Genomic DNA, 21,625 nt, shown 5'->3' with positions numbered 1-21,625 from the left:
TCTTATCCTCTGATCCCCAGCCATCTCTGGCTCACACTTGACCTCACTCTAAGAGCAGTTCTGGTTGTGGGTAGAGGGTACCTCAGAAGGTCATTGGCTCAGGATGGTACTCCATTCTACCCGGAAATCCTCTGCCTGGTATATGGTCCTCGTCTACCACCCTCTCTTCCGACCACGCCGCCTCTTTGCCTTGGCTCCTGATCCTTTATTCTAACGTCCTTAACCTGGGTCTATCATCTCACTGGTTCCTTGCCTGCCTGTCTCTGCTAAGCTCTTCTTCTTGGACTTGATCTGTATTCTTCCCCGTCTCCCTGACACTGCTTGACCTCTGGTGGGCCTGCTGTGGCTATTTCCACCCAAGACCCCAGGAAAAAAGACATCTGTGTCCTAATCTCTGTTGTGCTACCAGAAGACTATCTGACTTAAGGCTGAACTGCCCTGGACTCAGTCTTCTCTCTCTCTGTGAGCAGAGGCTGTATTAGGTTATCTCTAGGGTCTCTTAGAAAACTCTAGGAGCCATCAGGCCTCTTTCCCACCTCCTTTTACTCTCAATCTTCTGACTCTGTTTCAAAGAACTAAGTGCAAAGCACTGCAACATGCAGGTAGGACCCCATATCACCCAGTTAGAAAGACAGAAGATCACAGCTTTCGCCTTTATTTGCACCACATTGTATAATTTACAGAGTGTAAGGCGATGCCTTCAGAATCTTGCTTATGCTTGTGAAGATGTGGCCCCGGCAGTTGAAGGGAGTTCCTCTACATAAGCAGCAGGAAAATGGCCTTTTTTTCCCTTTAAAGAACCAAACCACCATCCTTCGTCTTTCTTCTTGTGTATAGTCACAATGTCACCTGTGAAAATGCACATACATATAGTTAGACAAGTGGGTTTCTGCACTTAAGCACGTGCCCGAGCCTGATCAGTAAGACAGTTTTTAAGGAGATCCTGCTTTCAAGGAGTTACTTGGTAGCAGCATTTTTCTGCATGTGATTCAGATGAAGCAAAATTTATTGACCACCTCTGCACGAAGCAGGCAGAATGCAGAGAATATTAAAAAGACTAAGGTAATGGACAACAAGTTATGCCATAAAATAGTTTGATTAAAAACAAAATCGCTTTGGAGCCTGTGTCCTCGTGCTGCCTGGCTCACTTTGGATAGAGCTAATGGGTCATCCCCAATCTCTTTCTTGGTGTCTGTGCTTTAAGGGTTCCTCATGTTGGTGGCCAAAATAGTTTGGTATGTTGACTACTGAGAGTATGTCTCAGCTACCAGACTTTTCTTTAGATCGAGGCAGCTTCTCTCCATTATATGAGCCAGCTTCAGAGTCCAAAGTTCCAGCTCACAGCTTTGCATGACAATATAACTCCCCATTCAACAATGTAGATTATTTGAATAGAATATCAATTTGAGGACAATACTCCTTTAAAGCAGTGATTCAAATAAACCGAATTCCTAGGAAACCCATGGCTCTTCTCTAATTCTCTATTAAAAAGAAAAAAACCACATTATTCCCTGTCTTGTAAGAGAGAGTCCTTTCTCTCTGGCTGCTTCCTGTACATCAATGTGGAAATATCCACTTCCTTCAGGATCCAAGAGCTACTTGATCTTTAGCATCATCATGAGGTCATTTTCAGTCTTTCTTTCTTTCATTCTTCTCCCCAGTAATTTTCTTTCTAAGGCAAAGGAGACCGTTAATCCCCCTTCTAAATTTCTCCTTAGTCAGTCACATCACTATTTATTCTTGCAGGAGATCATTCTCAGTCTAAGGTCTCCGTCTAATGAGTTCTCTCAGGTCAGTAGATTGACACAGCCTACTATCGGAATTCAAACGAATAACTTAAAATTTTATCGCCAGCTTCCCTAAGCCTCCAATGAACGTCTCGTTCCATTTAAAGAACCCACTTAGAATATAAGGTATAAGTAGGCTTTGCAACCAACAGAGAACTGAAGACAAGATGATCAACTTGTGTTAACTATGTAACTCAGACTCAGGACCCGGGGTTCTAGGTGGCATCTGGGAAATGTGTTTTAATTCATATGGAAGGTGGGAATACTGCATTTCATTTACTCACTGGTGTAGGTAGCCTTAGGATGTCATGATGAGTAACGAACTGACTTCTATAACACTTAAAACTTTTAAATTAAAGGCAACATTGATTTAAGATGCATGCAGGAGAGAGTCTACTTTCCTTTTTTCTTGTCTTTACTTATGTCTGAGCTACAAGAAAAAGTAACTGCCTGGAGAACTCTGACTGGCAAACTGAAAAGGAAGCACCTATGAACCAATAGCAAATACGTGGTATCCCTGTTGTTTGGCTGCAAAATCCATCTCAACTTTCTGTTGGTTCTGGGCACCATGTCCTGGTCATGGATTATAAATTTTCTCCTATGACACAATTCTTTCTCACTAACCAACCATTTCATTTCCAGATCCCTGCCTTAGCTTAACATCCAAATGGGGTTGCTAATTGGACACACAGAGAAAGTTGAGGCTGGTGACTTTTTCTTGTTTAATAATCTTGGGGTCTACACCATCCATTATATAATAACCTTTCCATGTTAAACAAAAATCTGTGACACAAAGAAGGGGGTCTGATTCCTTTAATTGGTCATAAAACCCTTTTTTGAGAGAAAAGTGGGAGAAATATTAAGCTGGGAGTCCTTTGACCCAGGTTCTAGAACTGGCACTTAGACTAAGCCATGAGAGGAAGTCACTTCACATTCTTGTATGAGTAACTTTCTGAAAAGGAAAAAGGTGGGGCTACCTCTCTGATAACTTTCCATTACTGACATTCTACCCCAATGGAGCACTGTGATTAAGAGCGTGACTTTCTGAGTCCAAATCCTGTGCCACTACTGCTGGTGACTTTAGCCAAAGAAGTACTTAACTTTTCTGTGCCTCAGTCGCCTCAGTCATAAAATGGGCATAAATAATACCAACCTCAAACGGTTTTTAGGAATATTAAATTGGACCATGTGTTTGCAGCAATGTCTGGCACCTAGTAAGCTATTACTAGTTAGCTATTCTTATCATGTGAGCTTTCTTTTTGATGTGCATTATCTTTATCTTCTAAGAAGGGAGATTATAAACCTGAACTGCTTTGACCTGGTAATAACTTTTTTTTTCCATAGAAAACAATTTTATGGTTACCGAAGGGGAAGGGGGGTGGGATAAATTAGGAATTTGGGATTAACATATACACACTACTATATATAAAAGAGATAAACAACAAGGACCTACTGTATAGCACAGGGAATTATATTCAATATCTTGTAATAACCTATAATGGAAAAGAATCTGAAAAAGAACATGTATGTGTGTGTATATATATACATGTATACTTATATACATGCGTATATATATCTATACATATATACACACATAAATATATACATATATATGTAACTGAACCACCGTGCCATACACCCGAAAATAACATATTGCAAATCAATTATACTTTGATAAAAAATTAATATACATATAAGAGATACCCATTTGGTTGAGAGTAATACATATAGTAATACATATCCTTGTTTTTAAGACAAGCTGCAATTATTTATTTATTTATCTTTGTTCTTCAGCAAACATCTAAGAGGGAAGGAGAAACCAAAGAGTAAGTAGTCAGTCAAATAATAGATTTGAACTTAGTCTGATAACAGCCAGGCTATGAATGCATGACCTGGTAATAACTTTTAAGGCTAAGACAAGAGTTTTATTCAAGTTAAAAATTTCAACATGGGAAAGGCAATTCAACTATTTGAGAATGATTCTTACCTTTTTCCAAATTCAATTCATCATCTTGCCTGGCTTGAAAAGAATATAAGGCCTTGCAAAGACCATTGCCGAGCTGGGTCACACCGGAGGCTGAAAGTTGGATCAAGTTATAATGACTAATGCTGGGTCAGTAGGCAAGATGAACATGGTGGGAAGTGGTCTAGTTTTTCAGCCGTGTAGTGCAGAGCTTAAATATATTGAAATCTTCCCAAAAGGAAAGTTTATAATTGTACATAACATTCATTCTTTGATTCAGTAACCACTTCTGATGTACATACTATGTGGATGAACTGTGTATATTACATAATCAAAAGCTCTAACATAGAAAGTAAGTCTGGACAAAAAGTTACTGTAGTAGTAATAATAATGATGACAATTTTAAATTGTTTCCCACGTGAACTTAATCAACATCCGTTAGCTAAGCTGTGTGGTAGCTGTATTCATGTTTTGGAAAACCAGCACCAGTTTTGCCAATCAGGAATAGATAGGAGACACTTGGAGCAGGCGCTTCCTCCATCGTCCCCAGGTACTTAGGGAACTGTTTCTCAAACGATGCAACCACGAGTCTTTAACATACCATGTGGACTACAATGGCCTGGGTTGGATTGAAACTTTTTTGCCAAGTTCTAATCAAGAACCTAGAGAGTCAATGTTATGGTAACTATAGTTGAACAGTGACGGATAATGATAGGTACTTGCATGTATGTGTGTGTGTATGTATGTGTGTGTGTGTGTGTGTGTGTGTGTTGAAAGGTAAAAGGCAGTGGGGTGTGGATGGAAAATGACTAAAGTCAGGTTGCTGAACACAAGGGGCGGGTAGGCCTTGGGATCACCGTGTTTCCTGAAAAGAGGTTGGGATTTGCACGGCAGTTTGGAGGAGGCTGTGGAGAGAAAGCTGTAGAGTCCTCCCAGTGTTTCCAGGCTGAGTGTGTGGGCAGCAAATTGCAGGCTGTCTGAATAACATGGACGCCAGTGACTGGAGGTACCTTCTCATATTAGAGAATTCTTTTCCCAACCCTCCAATCTTCTTGAGTCCTTCCCACCTTTTGGATGACATTTGCACAGTTAGCTTGCACACAAGCTAACTACATTTTAGCTTGTAGTTAAAAGCTACACATTTTAACAAATTAATCAGTCCTAATTGAAACGTAAATTTCTTTGAGCCGATTTATGTCAATGTGGCTCTGAAAATAAAATATAATTTTGGCAATGTGCTTTACTGATAGGACCCAGCCCCAGATTATTCTGGGCATGAGATTACCTGTAGATGAAGAACTTGGAATTCTCTGCCCACCAGAAGATGACCTGCTCACAACATTCTCTAATCTCTTTGTCAGAAAAGGCCGAGATATTTTTACAGAACTATGGGTCTGCTGCTGTTTGAATAGTTTAAAAAAAAAAAAAGTCATTTTTAACAACATTGTCATCAAAAGTATTTGCGAAAAGTAACTATTCTGCAGCTGTTTTCCTCAGGAATTTGTTTTTCAATTGTTGGAAGGAGGGTATAAAGAAAAAATTCAATACATTCCTAACGCCTACTCTAGCACGTTCTTGTTTCTGAGACCTTAATATTTTCAGAATTAGACAATTACTATATTTTATAGCCTGTATTTGCAATTCTGACCTGTACCCCTAGGCCAAATAGTAACATTTACAGCATTACTTCCACAAATTCAACTTGGTTTTAAAGCAAGTGAAATGATCATGACTCTGTGTAAATGACTGAGACCCTTTTAGAGCTTGAGTCTCTTAGAAAGAAAACTGTCCCTTCATCACAAGGTGGTTACAGCTCCCTCTTCTTGTAGGAAATGGAAAACAGCTACCCGTATATATTCACATGCTCATTATTTCCTAGAGTGTAAAACACTGGGAAAATTCATGTGTGTGAATTTTTTAAATTGTGCACAAGCATTATCTACATTATGTACTATGTTAAATGGATGAGACTACTGCATATCACAAAATCTTACAATTTAGGTCTGTATGAATACTAAGATTTTGATTTAATAGAAATTTTACTATAACAGCACGTTCAAAGGATAAAGTGAGAAGAATGAGAAGGAAGAAGGAACCCAAAGTGTTTTTAACTCATTAATTTACATATGAATACAAAGCATGTATTCATTTGTGTTTAGCTCTTGTTACTGTGCTCAAAAAATAATTAAATAAATCTATCTTAAAATTGTGCAACTGGGGATTTGAGCATATGGCATATATAATTCGTAACAGTTTTTTTGGCCTGTTGCTGCTTTAAGCCATTCCACCCAGCAAGCCCAGTCAAGAAATTATAGCCAACCTCTTAAATGCTTACCTTTTCTTTCCACTTGAAGATGGAGTTACTACAGACATGGTTGGGTTGAGGTCTTTGCTCAAGTTCTGCTAAGACGGATGACAGCTTATAGGCGTTTGCTTGCAAAAGGTTTAGTTTCAAGTTATTCTGTGGATACATCATTTGACCATATGAGTAAACTTCTAGAAAATTTTGAGGCACAACTGGGTGGGTAAAGGGATATCAGGATAACTTCCAAAATGACAAAGAGGTCCAGAAAAATACACATTCAACTCATTTGCAACTCATATGCAGAAAATGCTGAAGAGAGAAAAACAATGGACACTTTAAGCAGTCTAGAGGAAAGCCTTAGTTGTTGAGTGTGTTGTATTCTAGACCCTTGTAAATAAGGTAAACCAGAAACCTTAGGTACATTACTCAGCATTTTGTGGCAATGAATCGCTTTACTAGAATTTCTGCTGAGGAATGAGGTAGAAAATAATAAGTGTTGATTGCAGAAGGTAGGCTTTCGGAAGGCTTTGAAGAAAGGCAGTGGTGCCATGGGCACTTAACATAAAGAACAGAAGTGAACATCTTATCAATAGAATCAAACTAAAATGATGTGAGTCAGGGTTTTGTTGTTGATGTTGATATTACTGTTTCTTGAAGAGGTGAGGTCTTATATTACCCGGAAAGTCTGCAGTAACACTTCTGGAAACTAGAAACCATATTCTGGGGTATTTGAATATAAAAATAAAGACTAAAACTAAAGCTATTCTCCTAGTCTCTCCTGTTCTGATTTGACCTTGAGCTAGAAACTTTATAATGACTTCTCTGTCAAGTTGTAAATCAAATCACAGAATCTAAATATTGGAAGGGGTCTGCTTATCCAATCTTCTCCTCACCATTGTCTCTCTCTTTTCCACACCTCCAGCCTGGGGGTTCCTAATCCTAACATCCCGGCCAGGGGGTCACAGCCACGGACCAAACACCTCCAATCGATGGGGAAGGGCTCTAATCCTTGGAACAATCCACTGCATGGTGGGCAGGCTCAGCTAGGATGAAATCAAAAGCTCCCCACTAGCTCCTAGCCTTAGATCTAGTCTGCACTTGAGAGCATCACAGATCAAGTCTCTCTGCTCTGTGGTGCTGCTTCCGGTATCCAAAGACAATATCTGCTCTAAATACCTCCAGTTTCCACAACAACTTCTCAGAGAATATGGCTTGCCAACATTCTTGCTTCAAATATAGCACTTCAAGGACCAAGAGCCAATGAATTAGGAAGAATTTCTGTGAAACAGAGCTTCTCCCTGCAAGAAACCTTCTCTGCGTAACATAAAATCAGTCTACCACTGTCACGAGTTTCCTTCCATTAGAGGCAGAGGTGCGTGACCGAATTACATGGATATTTGGCACCTCCTATTTGAAGGTTATTATTTGCTCCATCACTAGATCATAAACACCATAAATTCAGCGGTCAGATCATCTCCCATCTTGCATCCTCCACTGTGTGAATCAGGCCAGTTGTGTACCAAGATGATCTTAATAACGTGTTCTATGTCAATGACAAAATTTTATGCAAGAACCCAAAGAAATAAACTTAAATCTTAATGCCATCATAAAATGCTCCATATGACTTTCTTTTGGTAAATATCATTTACATCGAATTAATTAACTAAACATTTTATGCTGTCACAGAAAATGTCTAACAGTCTGTTTTATAATTTTATAAAAATTGTAGCCATATGTCACTGCAAGGATATTAGACCTCTCTGTTCCCAAGTGAACAGAATTCAGGCCTGTCTTTTCACAGAAAGTGTCAGGTTTATTTCTGCAACACCACCTCCATTAAAGGAAGCCACTGCTAAAAAACAGATAAACTGTACCTGGCTGCATCTGTCTACTTTTACCAAAGAACTATTGAAATTGCTCACTTGGACAGAATTATTAGGTACCTACTTTTACAAGAGAGTTGTTTAGGCTACGTGCAAGGTAAGGAAAGCTGGTTCAGCTTCCTGGATCCTTCAAAACTTGATAAAAATTTGATCTCTTCCTGAATTCTTCTCAGATTAACCGCAGTCAACTTCCTCTCCAATCACAGCAGAAACCCTGTATCTTGTACACACAGGTCATAGTATCTGTTCACTTTTATTCCTGTTTAAAATTCATGGGCCTTTACTAACTGCCCTTATAATGTGAGTTCTGAAGAGGCTGCATTGCCCACCAATCCCAACAAATGTCTCGGGGCTGCTGCGGTCCAGCCTTTCAGCAAAAAGGCCCGGAGACGCCTCTCCCTGCCCTCCACTGACAGTATGTCCCCTTCCTTCAAAACAACCTTGGCCTCTGAAGTTTTTTCCTTGTTTCCCTGGAAGCTCTTGCCTCACACCCCAGTCGGCCATCTTCCTTCTGTGTGGCCACATCTCTCCTTTCCCCTGTTATACTCGGAAGACCCTGATGTGAGCTCAAGGATGAACGGAAAACAGCATCTCAATGATAATTACCAGGATTTCAATTCTCCTCTGTGCCCCGTGCTAGCATTTTCTAAATAATTCATCATCCTCACAAAACCCCTTAGGTAGCAACACCCCCACTTTAAAGATGAGAAAACTAAACTTGTCCCAGGTCCCTGTAAAAGGCAGAGCTAGATGCAGGCCTCTCTGAACGCAGACCCTGTGTTTTTGGTCACATCTGTTAACTGGGGTAAAGTACACATGGTCTTCAGACCTTAATTGAATGATTCTATTTGGGGAAATTCTATTTTAGGCACTTTTTCCCCCCCCCTGGGAGGACACTAAATCAAACATTTCTAAGTAGCTGGATTTTTCCAGATTCCTCAAATCACTTGTCAAGGAGCTGAGCGTACAAGCTCTCCGACTAGACTGTTCTATGTCATGAGAAAGGAAAGGCAAACAGAGGTCAAATGGTCCAGAAAACAAGCATTCCCAAAATAGCTCCTTCATCCTTAAATCTAGGAAACTGCACTCTGCAAATGTTTACCTCGTCCATTAAGGCTGCTGTGCTTTTTTGGCTCTCTGTGTCTGAGAAGGAGGAGTGGCTGGAGTATGCCTTCAGCATTCGTTCCAGGCCTGAAAGTGAAATAAGGCTGTCAGTCACTGTTCCTCTGGTCCTAGTGGGACACAACTGGCAGGTGGTTATACTCGGAGGGAGCCTGAGCCCAGGAGTGATGCCGGGAGCATTTGCCAAATGGCTGGGGCTGTTTCTGTGTGTAGTTGTCACTAAATTTTACTGAATGGGTGACCTGTACCTTCATTTAATGGGATTCGAGAAATGCTGGTGCTTAAGGAGTCTTGATTGTTATTTTTCAAGATGAGCTTTTGCATCCTCCTCGTTGACCCACTCCGTGGTGGATTCCTAACATTTACCCCCATGTTAAGCTCTCCTCTGCTGATATTTACATTTCTAAACATTTTGCTTTCTTGGATTTCCTATCAAGTATTACATTGCAACAGCGTTCTCTGGTCCACATAAAATAAGCTCTACATATCAGGATCATAAAAGTGGAGTTGTTTTTATTACCCATAACACTTTAGAGCTGCTTCACATTCTCACATACCTAACCTCTAAGTATAGGATTTAATTTGAATGACTTTCACATCATTCAGGAAGTTACTTTAAAAAGAAACAAACAAGTGGTGATCATTCTGTAATGTATAGAAATACTGAATCATTATGTTGTGCACCTAGAACTAATATAGTGTTGTACGTCAATTATACTTCAATAAAAAAAAAATTTATATAGATTAAAAAAATTTAAAAACAACCTATTAGCACCCCCAATAGAATAAAATAAAATAATATGGGGGAAATAAATAAATAAACACAAGAAAATGAAAAGCCTTGTACATAGGAGGTTTACTATGTTTTAAACCAAATGAATTGTCCCTCATATCAGCCAATTTCAGGAACACTGTAAAATGCTACACTTCTGGAAATGGTGGTATAGTACTTGTATAGATCTCACAGACCAGAATGTCATTTTCAATTTTTTTGCTCTCTCCTTGCTTTTTCATTTTTCTTTATTCACACAAATTAGGTTTGATATTTGGTCTTTTAAATGAGATGATCTCTGCACCAGTCAGCAAAAGCAGAATCACCCTAACTCTGAATGAAACCTCCGAGTAGAATACTTTCCCTTACCAGGTCAGTCAAAGAGATAATTACACACCTTCCTGGTCTCGTGAGGCTTTTTCAATATCTTTTTGCAGTCTCAACAGTTTTGATTTTATTGAAGATGCCTGTCGCTCTTTACTCATTGCATTTTTAGGATCTTCTTCCTTTAGGAAAAACAAAGGACGTTTAACAATTTAAAGGAAAAAAAGTAAGAGTTGCTACTCCTAGCTGCACTGAGACTTTCACTGACTGTATTCAATTTTAACTTGATGGAAGAAAAAAGTAAAAAAAAAAAATAAAAGCAGGGTAACCTCTGGTTTTCTACAGATTGGTCTACCTTTTCTAGACCTACTGAATAAGAAGACAGCTCCTTGTTCACAACTTGTAAGTGTAGAGCTGAGCACTTTCTTTAATAGATAAAAATTATTCTTGGAGGGTGAACGTTACTATAGCTATTTCATAGGACCATGTGGCTCACCAAGGGAAGGGGCATGAAAGCTTCAAGGAGACTAGCTGACTTAACCAGCACATCTCAGTTGAGGGGAAGGAAGGCAAAGGGTACTCCTTGCAGGAGAAATGGCACAAGCAAAGGACAGAGGGAGGGTTGTGTGAAATGTATGGGGAACAATAAACAGACCAGTTGCTTGAGCAAATGTAGTGGAAGAAAAAATGGTCTAAGTAGTTTAGGTCAGATTTTCAGGCTGAAGTAGGGATTTTATCATGTAGGTTATGAGAACCATTAACAATAGCAGAGCTTTCATATACATTATTTCCAGAGTTGAAAGAAAAAAAAAGGATGTTAGGACACAGTTTAAATGCCTAGTAACAAGTCAAAGAGCAAATATCCTACAGTGACACACAACTTAAAATGATTAAAACCTTTATGTGAAAAAAAAAAAAAAAGGATGTTAGGGTCAGGTTGGGAGGTGTCTGAACATAAGTGCAGGAGATGGACGGAAGCCTTGGAGACAGAGGGAAAACTGATGACTGAAGATGGACGTGCAGGAGTCAGGACTTATCTGGTAGGAAGGAGAAAAGCGAGGACCCTGAATATTGGTGGAGAGAAGACCTTTAGACAGACTGTCCTGAAGAAAGAGAAGAAGAGAAGATTTAGAGCAAAGAGAATAATAGCCTTTACAAAAATATAATGTAGACACTAAACTATTTAATCTACATACTGTGTATTATATATTACAAAAATTTTCTCTATATCCTTTATCACACGTGACTCTTTGTGATTCTTATAACAACTCGACGAGATTGGTTCTATTTTCCCCATTTTACCTGTGACACTCAGAAATAAATGAAGGCCCAAGACGAAACAGCTAGTAAGTAATTACTGCTGAAACCCAACCCCTGTGACTCCCAATTCTCCACCAGAGTCCACTCCTTCACATGTCTGCCTGAGGCTGAGGCCCAAGCTGACGTTACCCCCGCAGGTGAGCTCCGAGTGAACTGCAAGCATGCTTCAGTCCAACCCTCAGTCCTTCCTTGCTGGAGGAATGCACCTCATAATCTGACTCTCATGCCAGTCCAAGACTTCATTTGGTTTCTTTGGGGATGCCTATATTGTTCACAAATATATTTCCACGGATAGATCACTACTGGATCAACTTGAGATAGATTAAACTGCCGTCGTTAACTTTCTTAAATTCGTCCTTCTCTTCCAAAATTTTGTCAGAAAGAAGATCAATACCAGAGGAGGCATTTAAACTGCAGATACAATCTTGTGAACATGGCCTTTACAGTAACCTTACAAATATTTTTCACACTAATCACCAGCCCTCCAATATTCACACTCAGATAGTTCTCCTGTCTTACCCTCGTCCATGTAAATTTCATAGCACTCGATAAAAGCCAGTCTACACTTACTGCCAATGACTATAAAGTCAGATTTTGGAGGTGTTTTGCTTTAAGAATATTAGGACAATCCTATTCAGCCATTTGGAGATACAGTCCATTCTCTTAGACAACAGATACATAGTCGTTAGTTCTGGTACACTGAAATTTCATAGAAACCAAAAATTCCCATGGGCACATCAATTAAAGATAAACCATTGTGGCTACTTCTTTACACTTCAATAGGAGCTTAGTCAAATTTTCAAGGAGAATGACCCTTATTTTATTGACAGGTTAGCTGATAGAGGCACTTTTACAAGAAAGCAATAGATATATTTTATTGTACATTTTCCCATCTCAGGGATCACCTACACGGTTTGGAAGAAAAAAAAAAAAAGGTACTTTCCCCATGTAATCAAATCTTCCTTTCCACTTCCATCTCTACCTTTGTTTCTGCTTTAACAGACATTGCTATTGCTAATTTGCTTTGCCTTTGCCAGGGTTGGAAAAAAAGATTCAATTAAAGAAACAGCCAGCCACTTATTGCTGTTTAGATGATGGGAAGGAGAAAGTCAGTCAGAATTCATTATTGTGCCAGATCTAACTGCCTTTCCCTCTCCCCTCATCTCTTGTTCCCTGAGTGGGGGTCCTGGGATGTTGGTTTTGGCTATACTTTTACTCTTAGAGGCGGACATGACAAGTGGTCCAGTTTTACACACAGAGAGGGGTGAGCCTCCCAGACTGGACCTTGGAAGTCTGAGTGAAATACAGCAGAGGGCCCAGGAAGGAGCAACCAGGATTTTTTCCTGCAGATTTTGGTAATTAATGATCAGCATCTAGAACACTACAATTAAAACTAACAAGAGGGGAGTGGAGGACAAAATCTTTGAGGCATGACCTGACCCAAGAAGATAAAGAATTTAGCCCAAGAGAGCAAACAGGCAAGATGTCTGGGCTCTGACCAGGGAAACTGATCAGTTTTTAGCAAGGAAGGTCATGTGATAGTAGAATCACCCAAATGTCCTCAAAATAAGCCTCTGTAATGGCAATTAATTTATGACAAAGGAGGAAGAATATACAATGAGAAAAAGCCTCTTCAAAAAATGGTGTTGGGAAAACTGGACAGCTACATGCAAAAGAATCAAACTGGATTACTTTCTTTCACCATATCTAAAAATAAACTCAAAATGGCTTAAAGACTTAAACATAAGACATAACACCATAAAACTCCTAGAAGAGCACATAGGCAAAACATTCTCTGACATAAATTGTACCAATGTTTTCTTAGGTCAGTCTCCCAAGGCAATAGAAATAAAACCAAAAATAAACAAATGAGAACTAGTCAAACTTACAAGCTTTTGCACAGCAAAGGAAACCATAAACAAAATGAAGAAACAACCTACAGAATGGGAGAAAATATTTGCAAAAGATGCGAACGACAAGGGCTTAATTTCCAAAATATACAAGCAGCTCATACAACTCAACAACAAGAACACAAACAACCCAATCCAAAAATGGGCAGAAGACCTAAAGAGACATTTCTCCAAGGAAGACATACAGATGGCCAACAGGCACAAGAAAGGATGCTCAACATCACTAATTATCAGAGAAACACAAATCAAAACTAAAATGAGGTATCACCTCACACCAGTCAGAATGGCCATCATTTAAAAGTCTACAAATAACAAATGCTGGAGAGTGTGTGGAGAAAAGGGAACTCTCATACACTGTTGGTGGGAATGTAAGTTGGTGCAGCCACTGTGGAAAACAGTATAGAGGTTCCTCAGAAAACTAAAAACAGAATTACCATATAATCCAGCAATCCCACTCCTGGGCATATATCCAGAAAAAACTGTGATTCAAAAAGATACATGCGCCCCTATGTTCACAGCAGCACTATTCACAATAACCAAGACATGGAAACAACCTAAATGTCCACTGACAGACAAATGGATAAAGAATATGTGGTACATATATACAATGTAATACTACTCAGCCATAAAAAAGAACAGAAAAATGCCATTTGCAGCAACATGGATGCAACTAGAGACTATCATACTAAGTGAAGTAAGTCAGAAAGAGAAAGACGAATACCATATGATATCACTTATATGTGGAATCTAAAATATGACACAAATAAACCTATCTACGAAACAGAAACAGAATTATGGACATAGAAAACAGACTGGTGGTTGCCAAGGGGAAGGGGAATGGGGAAGGGATGGAGTGGAAGTTTGGGTTAGCAGATGTAAGCTTTTATATATAGACTAGATAAACAACAAGGTCCTACTGTAGAGCACAGAGGACTATATTCAATATCCTATGATAAACCATAATGGAAAAGAACATAAAGAAAGAATATATATATATATATATATATGTATAACTGAATCACTTTGCTGTATAGCAGTAATTAACACATTATAAATCAACTATACTTCAATAAAAAATAAATAAAATAAACTCAAAATGGATTAAAAACTTAAATGTAAGACTTGAAACCATAAAACTTCTAGAAGAAAACACAGGCAGAACATTCTTTGACGCTGGTCTTAACAATATTTTTTTTGAATATGTCTCAGGCAAGGGAAACAAAAGCAAAAATAAACAAATGAGACTACATCAAACTAAAGACTTTTGCACAGCGTAGGAAACGTCAACAAAACACAAATGAAACCTCCAACAAAACGAAAAGGCTACCTACTGAATGGGAGAAGAAATTTGCAAACGATTTATCTGACAAGGGGTTAATATCCAAAATATACAAGGAACTAATATAACTCAACATCAGAAAAACCAAACAACCCAATTAAAAAATGGGCAGAGGACCTGAATAGACATTTTTCCAGAGAAGACATACAGATGGCCAACAGGCACATGAAAAGATGCTCAACATCACTAATCACCAGGGAAATGCAAATCAGAACCACAGTGAGCTATCACCTCACACCTGTCAGAATGGCCATCATTAAAAAGACAACAAATAATAAGTGTTGGTGAGGATATGGAGAAAAGGGAACTGTGGTACACTGTTGGTGGAAACTACCATACAATCCAGCAGTTCTACTCCTGGGTATATATCTGACGAAAGCAAAAACATTAATTTGAAAAGATATATGCACCCCAGTGTTCATTGCAGCATTATTTACAATAGCCAAGATATTGAAGCAACCTAAGTTCCTGTCAATAGATGAATGGATAAAGAAGATTTGTTATATATATAATGGAATATTACTCAGCCACAAAAAAGAATGAAATCTTGCCATTTGTGACAACATGGATGGACTTAGAAAGTATTATTCTAAATGAAATAAGCCAGACAGAGAAAAACAAATACTGTATGATTTCACTTATAGTGGAATCTAAAAAAACAAAGGAACAAACACAACTAAACAAAAACAGAATCATAGGTATAGAGAACAAACAGGTGGTTGACAGGGGAGAGGGTAGAGGAGAAAAGAAATAGGTGAGAGAGATTTAAGAGGTACAAACTTTCAGTTACACAATAAATGAATCATAGGTATGAAATGTACAGCGTGGGGAATATTAGTCAATAATAATGTAATAACTTTGTAGGGTTACAGATAACAGCTAACTTTATCATGGTGATCATTTTGTAATGTATAGAAATATCGAATCACTGTGTTGTGTGCCAGGAACTAACATCATGTTGTAGGTCAATTATACTTCAAAAACAAACAAGCTCATAGAAAAAGAGATCAGATTTGTGGTTACCCGAGTTGAGCGCGGGGGAGAGGAGGAATTGGATGAAGGTGGTCAAAAGGTACAAACTTCCAGTTACAAGATAAGTAAGTACTGGGCATGTAACGCGCAGCACGATAATAGAAAGAACACTGCTGTGTGTTATATATGAAAGCTGTTAGGATAATAAACCCTAAGAGTTCTCATCGCAAGGAAAAAGCTTTTTTCTATTTTTTTAAGGTTCTATCTATATGAGATAATGGATGTTCACTAAACTTGTGTAATCATTTCATGATGTGTGTAAGTCAAATCATTATGCTGTACACCTGAAACTTATACAGTGCTGCTGTATGTTCATTATATCTCAATAAAACCAGAAGAAAAAAGAAAAAATATAATCCTCTAATTAGGTTAAAGTTTTTCAAAGGCAAGGACCAGAAAGGATGTTGACAATAATTTGCACCTCCTAAGATTCATGCCTCTGTGTGATCCCTTCCCCTTGAGTGTGGGCTGTTTATTGACTTGCTTCTAACAAATAGAATCTGATGTGATGTCACTTCTGAGATTAGCTTATAAAAGACTATGCTTCCATCTTGGACACTCTGGCTCTGTCTCTCCTGCATTGCTAGTTCCAGGGGAAGCAGGCTGATGTGCTATGAGCTCTCCATAGATGGAGAGACCCACACGGCAAGGAACTGATATCTCCAGCTGAAACCGTTCCCGAGGACCAGAGGCTTGCCATCAGCCACGTGAGTGAGCTTAGAAGCGGATCATCTCCCAGTAGAGCATTGAGACGTCTGCGGTCCCAGCTGACACCTTGATTACAGCCCTGTGTGGGACTCGGGCACCCAGCTAACCCACACCTGGATTTCTGACCCACAGAAACTCTGAGATAATAAACGTTTGCTTCAAGCTGTTGAGTTTGGGGGTAAGTTGTTACGCAGCAATAGACAACCAATGTGATACACAGTGATTATTTATAGAGTGTGAAGATTCAGTCTTGGGGGGAGGGACAGGTCAGGAGTTTGGGATTGACATGTACACACTGCTATATTTAAAACAGATAACCAACAAGGACCTACTGTATAGCACAGGGAACTCTGCTCAGTACTCTGTAATTACCTAAATGGGAAAAGAATTTGTAAAGGAATAGATACATGTATAACTGAATCACTTTGCTGTACACCTGAAACTAACACAACATTGTTAATCAACTATGTTCCAATATAAAATAAAATATTTTTTTAAATTAAAAAAGTAAATGAAATAAAATATTTGCTTCAAAAAAAAAAAAAGATTCAGGCTAAAACCCTGTTTGGAGTTCTTCCCTTGCAGAGAATACCAAAGACAGGTTTGCATTGCCCAGTCTGTAAACCACACAGTTTTTAAATTTATACGGACTGTGAAAAAGTCAATATTTTTGTTTCCCAAACAATACGTTTCCTTTACAATTGCTCTCAATTCTTTTCAAAATGAATCCCTCAGTATATGACTGACTAAGGTTTCCCATGAAAGAAACTTCCTTCCATCCCATACTTACAAAGTAATCAGTTAATAGGAACTCAGATTTATTTTCTGTAGATAAAACTGCGGTTTCTTCCACGAGAGCCTGGATATCATTTTCGACATCTATCTTGCTGATGGCACAGTGAATCTGCGTGTGGCACTGCAATGCCGAGGAAAGCAGAACAAGGTTGCAGAGGACACGTTTCCTGCCAGTTCTTACCATGCATACCAGAGATGGCGAGTTCTTTACTACTCACTGTGGTCAGGGTTTGGCCAAAAACAGAAATATGTTGGGAGTACTGGTTTAAGTTATTGCATAAGAGTTGAATTCTTTCCTTCTCCAGCTCCAGGTTGCTCTGAGAAGGATGAAAAATGAGATTAGATCAGTCCGCTGTTATACAAAACTGAAGTCACCCACTAAGCACTAACACAACGAAGAAAGTCTGAGTGAGCCGTCCTGTTTGTGCCCCTTGATTACATTATATCCACGTTGTGGAGGGGGTTAGTTTCCCAGGACAGGAATGTGATTTGATGTCTGTCTTATTTATCCTCCATTAGGATCAATTTAACTCACACACTTTCTCCAGGCTTTTCTGGGCGAAAAAGCACATAGGTGGATGCCACAGGCTACCTGATGTTCACAAAGAAGGGGGAGAAAGGAATCATTTGAAAAGAATCTGTGGGTTCCAAAAAAAGAATGAAGCCCAGTAAAACCCATGTCTGTATCTTGGAAATGCAGTCAGACACTAAGTATTTCTAGACTTGTTTGCAGCACATACAAGGCATTCTGCCGGTTCCGGCAGGGACATTGATGATGAGATGCAAATTCTCTGCTTAAGGAAATTATGTGATGAGAGCAGAAGCTTAAAGTCTGATCAATTCATCATCCTGGCCTAAAATTAGGCCTGGGCGTCAGAGACCACTCTTGGAAAGTGGCAACACAGCCTCCCTGTTTTGTGCGGGATGACAAAAATTCCACTTTTAGAGTTTTATGGCTTTTAGCTAGGAAGAGTAAATAAAGTAAGGGGGGTCACATTTGCCTTGTCAGCCATTAACATTTTAGAAAAAGTTAGTTATTTGACTCTCACCCCTCACTGATAGCTAAGCTACAGACTGTTCGTTTTGAGGAAATACAGGGACGCTCAGCAATTAGGCATTGTCCAAGAAGGCTGGGTCAAGTGGAAATGCAGGCGGCATTCCTAAGCCTTGTGAGGGCCATAGGAGGCTGCTGGGTATGTGCCCAGAAGCCCGTGGGCTTTGACAGAGGTGGCAAGTGTCCAAGACAGCATGCCTCATCCCGTTTCTGTAAGGACAAGGCCTGGGCTTCCCCCCTTTATCCAGAGGCTAGGTTGGTTCCTTTCCTACCTGCCATCCCACCCTGCTCCTTCCCACACAGTAAAGACTACTCATCAACAGTCCTTCCTGAGGAAGAAAGCCTTCTTGGGCAAATTGGTGGGTGGCATTATCATGGAAGTAAGAAGGGCGGACTGCGTCTCAAGGCCTTTGGTAGGGTGGAGGTGGGGAGACATCACAAAGGCCACCGGCTTCTCCCATCCTGTCTCTCAGCACACCTGCAGGGGCCACTAGCCTGTCCAGCCTGGTGTTCCTTTATACCCTTGTGTGTTGACTGCATTCACATCCTGCTGTTATTTAATCTATGGTGTATAATGATAAAATTTTCAAAAAATTTATTTTTGTAATAGTTACAAAAGTTTACCTGTTAACCATTTTTAAGTGTACAGTTCAGTGGCATTAAGTCCATTCACATCGTTGTGCAACCATCACCAATACCCACATCCAGAACTTTTTTCATCTTGCAAAACTGAAACTCTGTACCCATTAACAAAAATTCCCCATTCTCTCTCCCCTCATCTCCCCTGGCAGACACCATTCTACTTGTTGTCTTCCATGAATTTGACTACCCTAGGTATCTCTTATAAGAGGAATCATACAATATTTGTCCTTTTGTGTCTGGCTTATTTCACTTAGCATAAAGTCTTCAATATTCATGCACATTGTAGCCTGTGTCAGAATTTCCTTCCTCTTTACGGCTGAATAATGTTCCATTGTCTGTACTTACCACACTTTGTTTACTAGTATATAGTCATTTTAATGCTGCTATTAAATGCAAGTGGTAAAAAGCTGGCAGTAACTGTGAACATCTATGTCAACCACATGCAGATTTCAATTCTGTACCAAGTGTCCTGACATTTGAATTGGGAAGCCTAGAGCTCTGTTCCCCCATGGCTACCTTTTTTGTCTAGTCAGAAGCTGCACAATTTTTGTAAGTCAATGGGAATGAAATACCTTTGTTTCTGCTCTTGGTCTCCTGAGTCTTTCTCCAAAATCTCAAGTACCAGCCATTTGAATGTGCCCGCTGTCCCCCAGGTACAGGATTAAAGACACAGAAGAGTAGCCTAGTAAATGTAATGCTTCATCAAAGGGCACAAACCATATGCCTCCTCTAACAAATATGTAAAATAAATTCTGCTCAGTGTCTTGGACCTCAAGTGGGACAGTCTTCAAAAAGAAAGAGTCTTTATATTATGGAAAAAGATCTAGAAAGCAGCGGTTCTAGTTTAGCACCGTGAGCAAAGGGCAGGACAGAAAACAAAAGCCAGGTTTGGGGAACACACTGCATCCCTGCTGGGCAGCTGTTTCTTTACGGTGACAAGTGCTGAGCCACTAGCAGCAATCTGAGACTAGAATAACCAGTGTCCCTTGGTGGCAATGGCAATATTTAAAAGATTTTAATTTCATTTCAGGGAAATCATTAAGATGATCTATGTCTGCTCGTGAAGAGAGGCTGAGATAAATTCCACTGTGAGAAGGGGAAATCCATATCTCATTTAATGAATTATTGCTTTCTATGATTTTGTTCTTTTTGTATAAAATAGGTCATAGAGGAGCAAGATACTCTGGAGGACCTCAAATTATCCTCCTGTGCTTTCATAATAGCACATGAGAGGAAAGTGGGATCAAAGAGTTATCAAGGAAGAGTAGATGGAGAGGCTTTCTGGGGCCCAGGCTTCATGATGATTCACACTTCATTCATTCTTTTCACTTCCTGCTGTCCTGACCTTCCGGTTTGTACTACCCGGAGAGATTGGAATGACTTCATTTTCATCTAAATTGTTTTCATAAAACTGATCAAAGAAGTACCTTGCTTTTTCTAGAGCATGAACTCTCAAACTTTAGTACGTCTAGAGATCACCTAGACCCCTTCCTAAAATCATTCAGAAGTTCTGACTTACCCCATCTAGGAAGGCACTCAGGAATCTGAATTTTAACAAGCACCCTAGACATTGTCTTGGGGCCATAAAGGGCTACAAGAAAATAAATTTTAAAATCATTTATAATTCTTCCACCTAGAGATGACCACTGTTAACATTTTGATGTATTTTAGTCTGTGGAGGTATGTGTGTATGTATGATTTTATCTTCCTAGTATCAACCAAATTATTCAAATTGGTATCCTGTTTTTTCACTTAACATTATACAACAGCAGTTGCCAATGCCACTAGTCTCCAAAACACCATTTTAATTAAAAGTGCCTTGTGTAGAGTGTATTGATTTATTTAGTCATCCCCTTAATTTTGGCCATTTGTATTGCTTCTTCCCTTTTACTTTTAATGTATTTTGACCAGAAATCTGTATTTTGTTTTTCATCTACTTCCTCAAGATGGATTTATGGAAAGGAAATTAGGTTTTTCAACGGAGGTTCTAGGAGAGAATTAAACCCTAATGTCCTAAGGCATCTGTTATCTGCAATGAGTTACCATTTCTTCTCTGCATCTAGAGGCTATTAGTCACTACCATCCTTGGGGAACTCAGAAAACAGTCACTCACATTATTTTCTGTGTTCCATGGTTCAGATGAGGAATACTAGTTGATAACGGAACATTTTTAAGGCTGATGCATTTATTGCAAAAGGCTTTCTAAGATAATTCGTCTAGTAAATACTAACAGTACCAAACATTTGATTTGTGGTCATTTTTGATAGAGAGGCTATTATTACCATCATTATTATTATTATTATTATTATTATTATTATTATTATTATTATTTGGCCACACTGAGCAGCTTGCAGGATCTTAGTTCCCCAACCAGGGACTGAACCTGGGCCCATGGCAGTGACAGCATGGAGTCCTAATCACTGGACCACCGGGGAATTCTCGAGTGGCTATTATTTTTCAAAATATATTATAGGTTATTTCTAACAATTGAATTGTTTCTTCTTGGAAGGTAGGAAATGTGGCTTGAACATAGAATAATTATGAAGTAATAAGACTAATTTTGACATGTGGTTTGTGCAATTGGTTTCATTATTTAATAATTGCACTTGAGACTTTACAGTATCTAGTAAACTACCTTAATCATAGTTCAATGAATGTTCTCTGAAAGA

General features: G+C 39.1%; 1 protein-coding gene across 12 annotated transcripts in view; it reads right to left on the bottom strand.

The window, feature by feature from the left end:
* Positions 1 to 639: 639 nt before the first annotated feature.
* NOSTRIN (nitric oxide synthase trafficking) overlaps positions 640 to 21,625 on the bottom strand; it is a 64,856-nt gene continuing 43,870 nt past the window's right edge. For 9 of the 12 annotated variants that reach the window (XM_059928039.1, XM_059928033.1, XM_059928035.1 and 6 more), the window contains 8 exons: positions 17,479 to 17,577; positions 17,256 to 17,381; positions 10,230 to 10,338; positions 9,041 to 9,129; positions 6,086 to 6,211; positions 5,036 to 5,150; positions 3,775 to 3,864; positions 640 to 849 (listed from right to left, as the gene is read on the bottom strand). In XM_059928039.1, coding sequence (XP_059784022.1) covers positions 713 to 849; positions 3,775 to 3,864; positions 5,036 to 5,150; positions 6,086 to 6,211; positions 9,041 to 9,129; positions 10,230 to 10,338; positions 17,256 to 17,381; positions 17,479 to 17,577 — 891 coding nt within the window. In that variant the 3' untranslated portion in view covers positions 640 to 712. The remainder of the gene's footprint in view (positions 850 to 3,774; positions 3,865 to 5,035; positions 5,151 to 6,085; positions 6,212 to 9,040; positions 9,130 to 10,229; positions 10,339 to 17,255; positions 17,382 to 17,478; positions 17,578 to 21,625) is intronic. The other 3 variants (XM_059928040.1, XM_059928032.1, XM_059928041.1) reach the window with 2 other exon arrangements.

The sequence above is a fragment of the Balaenoptera ricei genome, chromosome 7, assembly GCF_028023285.1.
Source record: "Balaenoptera ricei isolate mBalRic1 chromosome 7, mBalRic1.hap2, whole genome shotgun sequence".
NCBI lineage: Eukaryota > Metazoa > Chordata > Mammalia > Artiodactyla > Balaenopteridae > Balaenoptera > Balaenoptera ricei.
The sequence above is the reverse complement of the archived record's forward strand: the minus strand, read 5'-3'. Positions and strand labels throughout refer to the sequence as shown.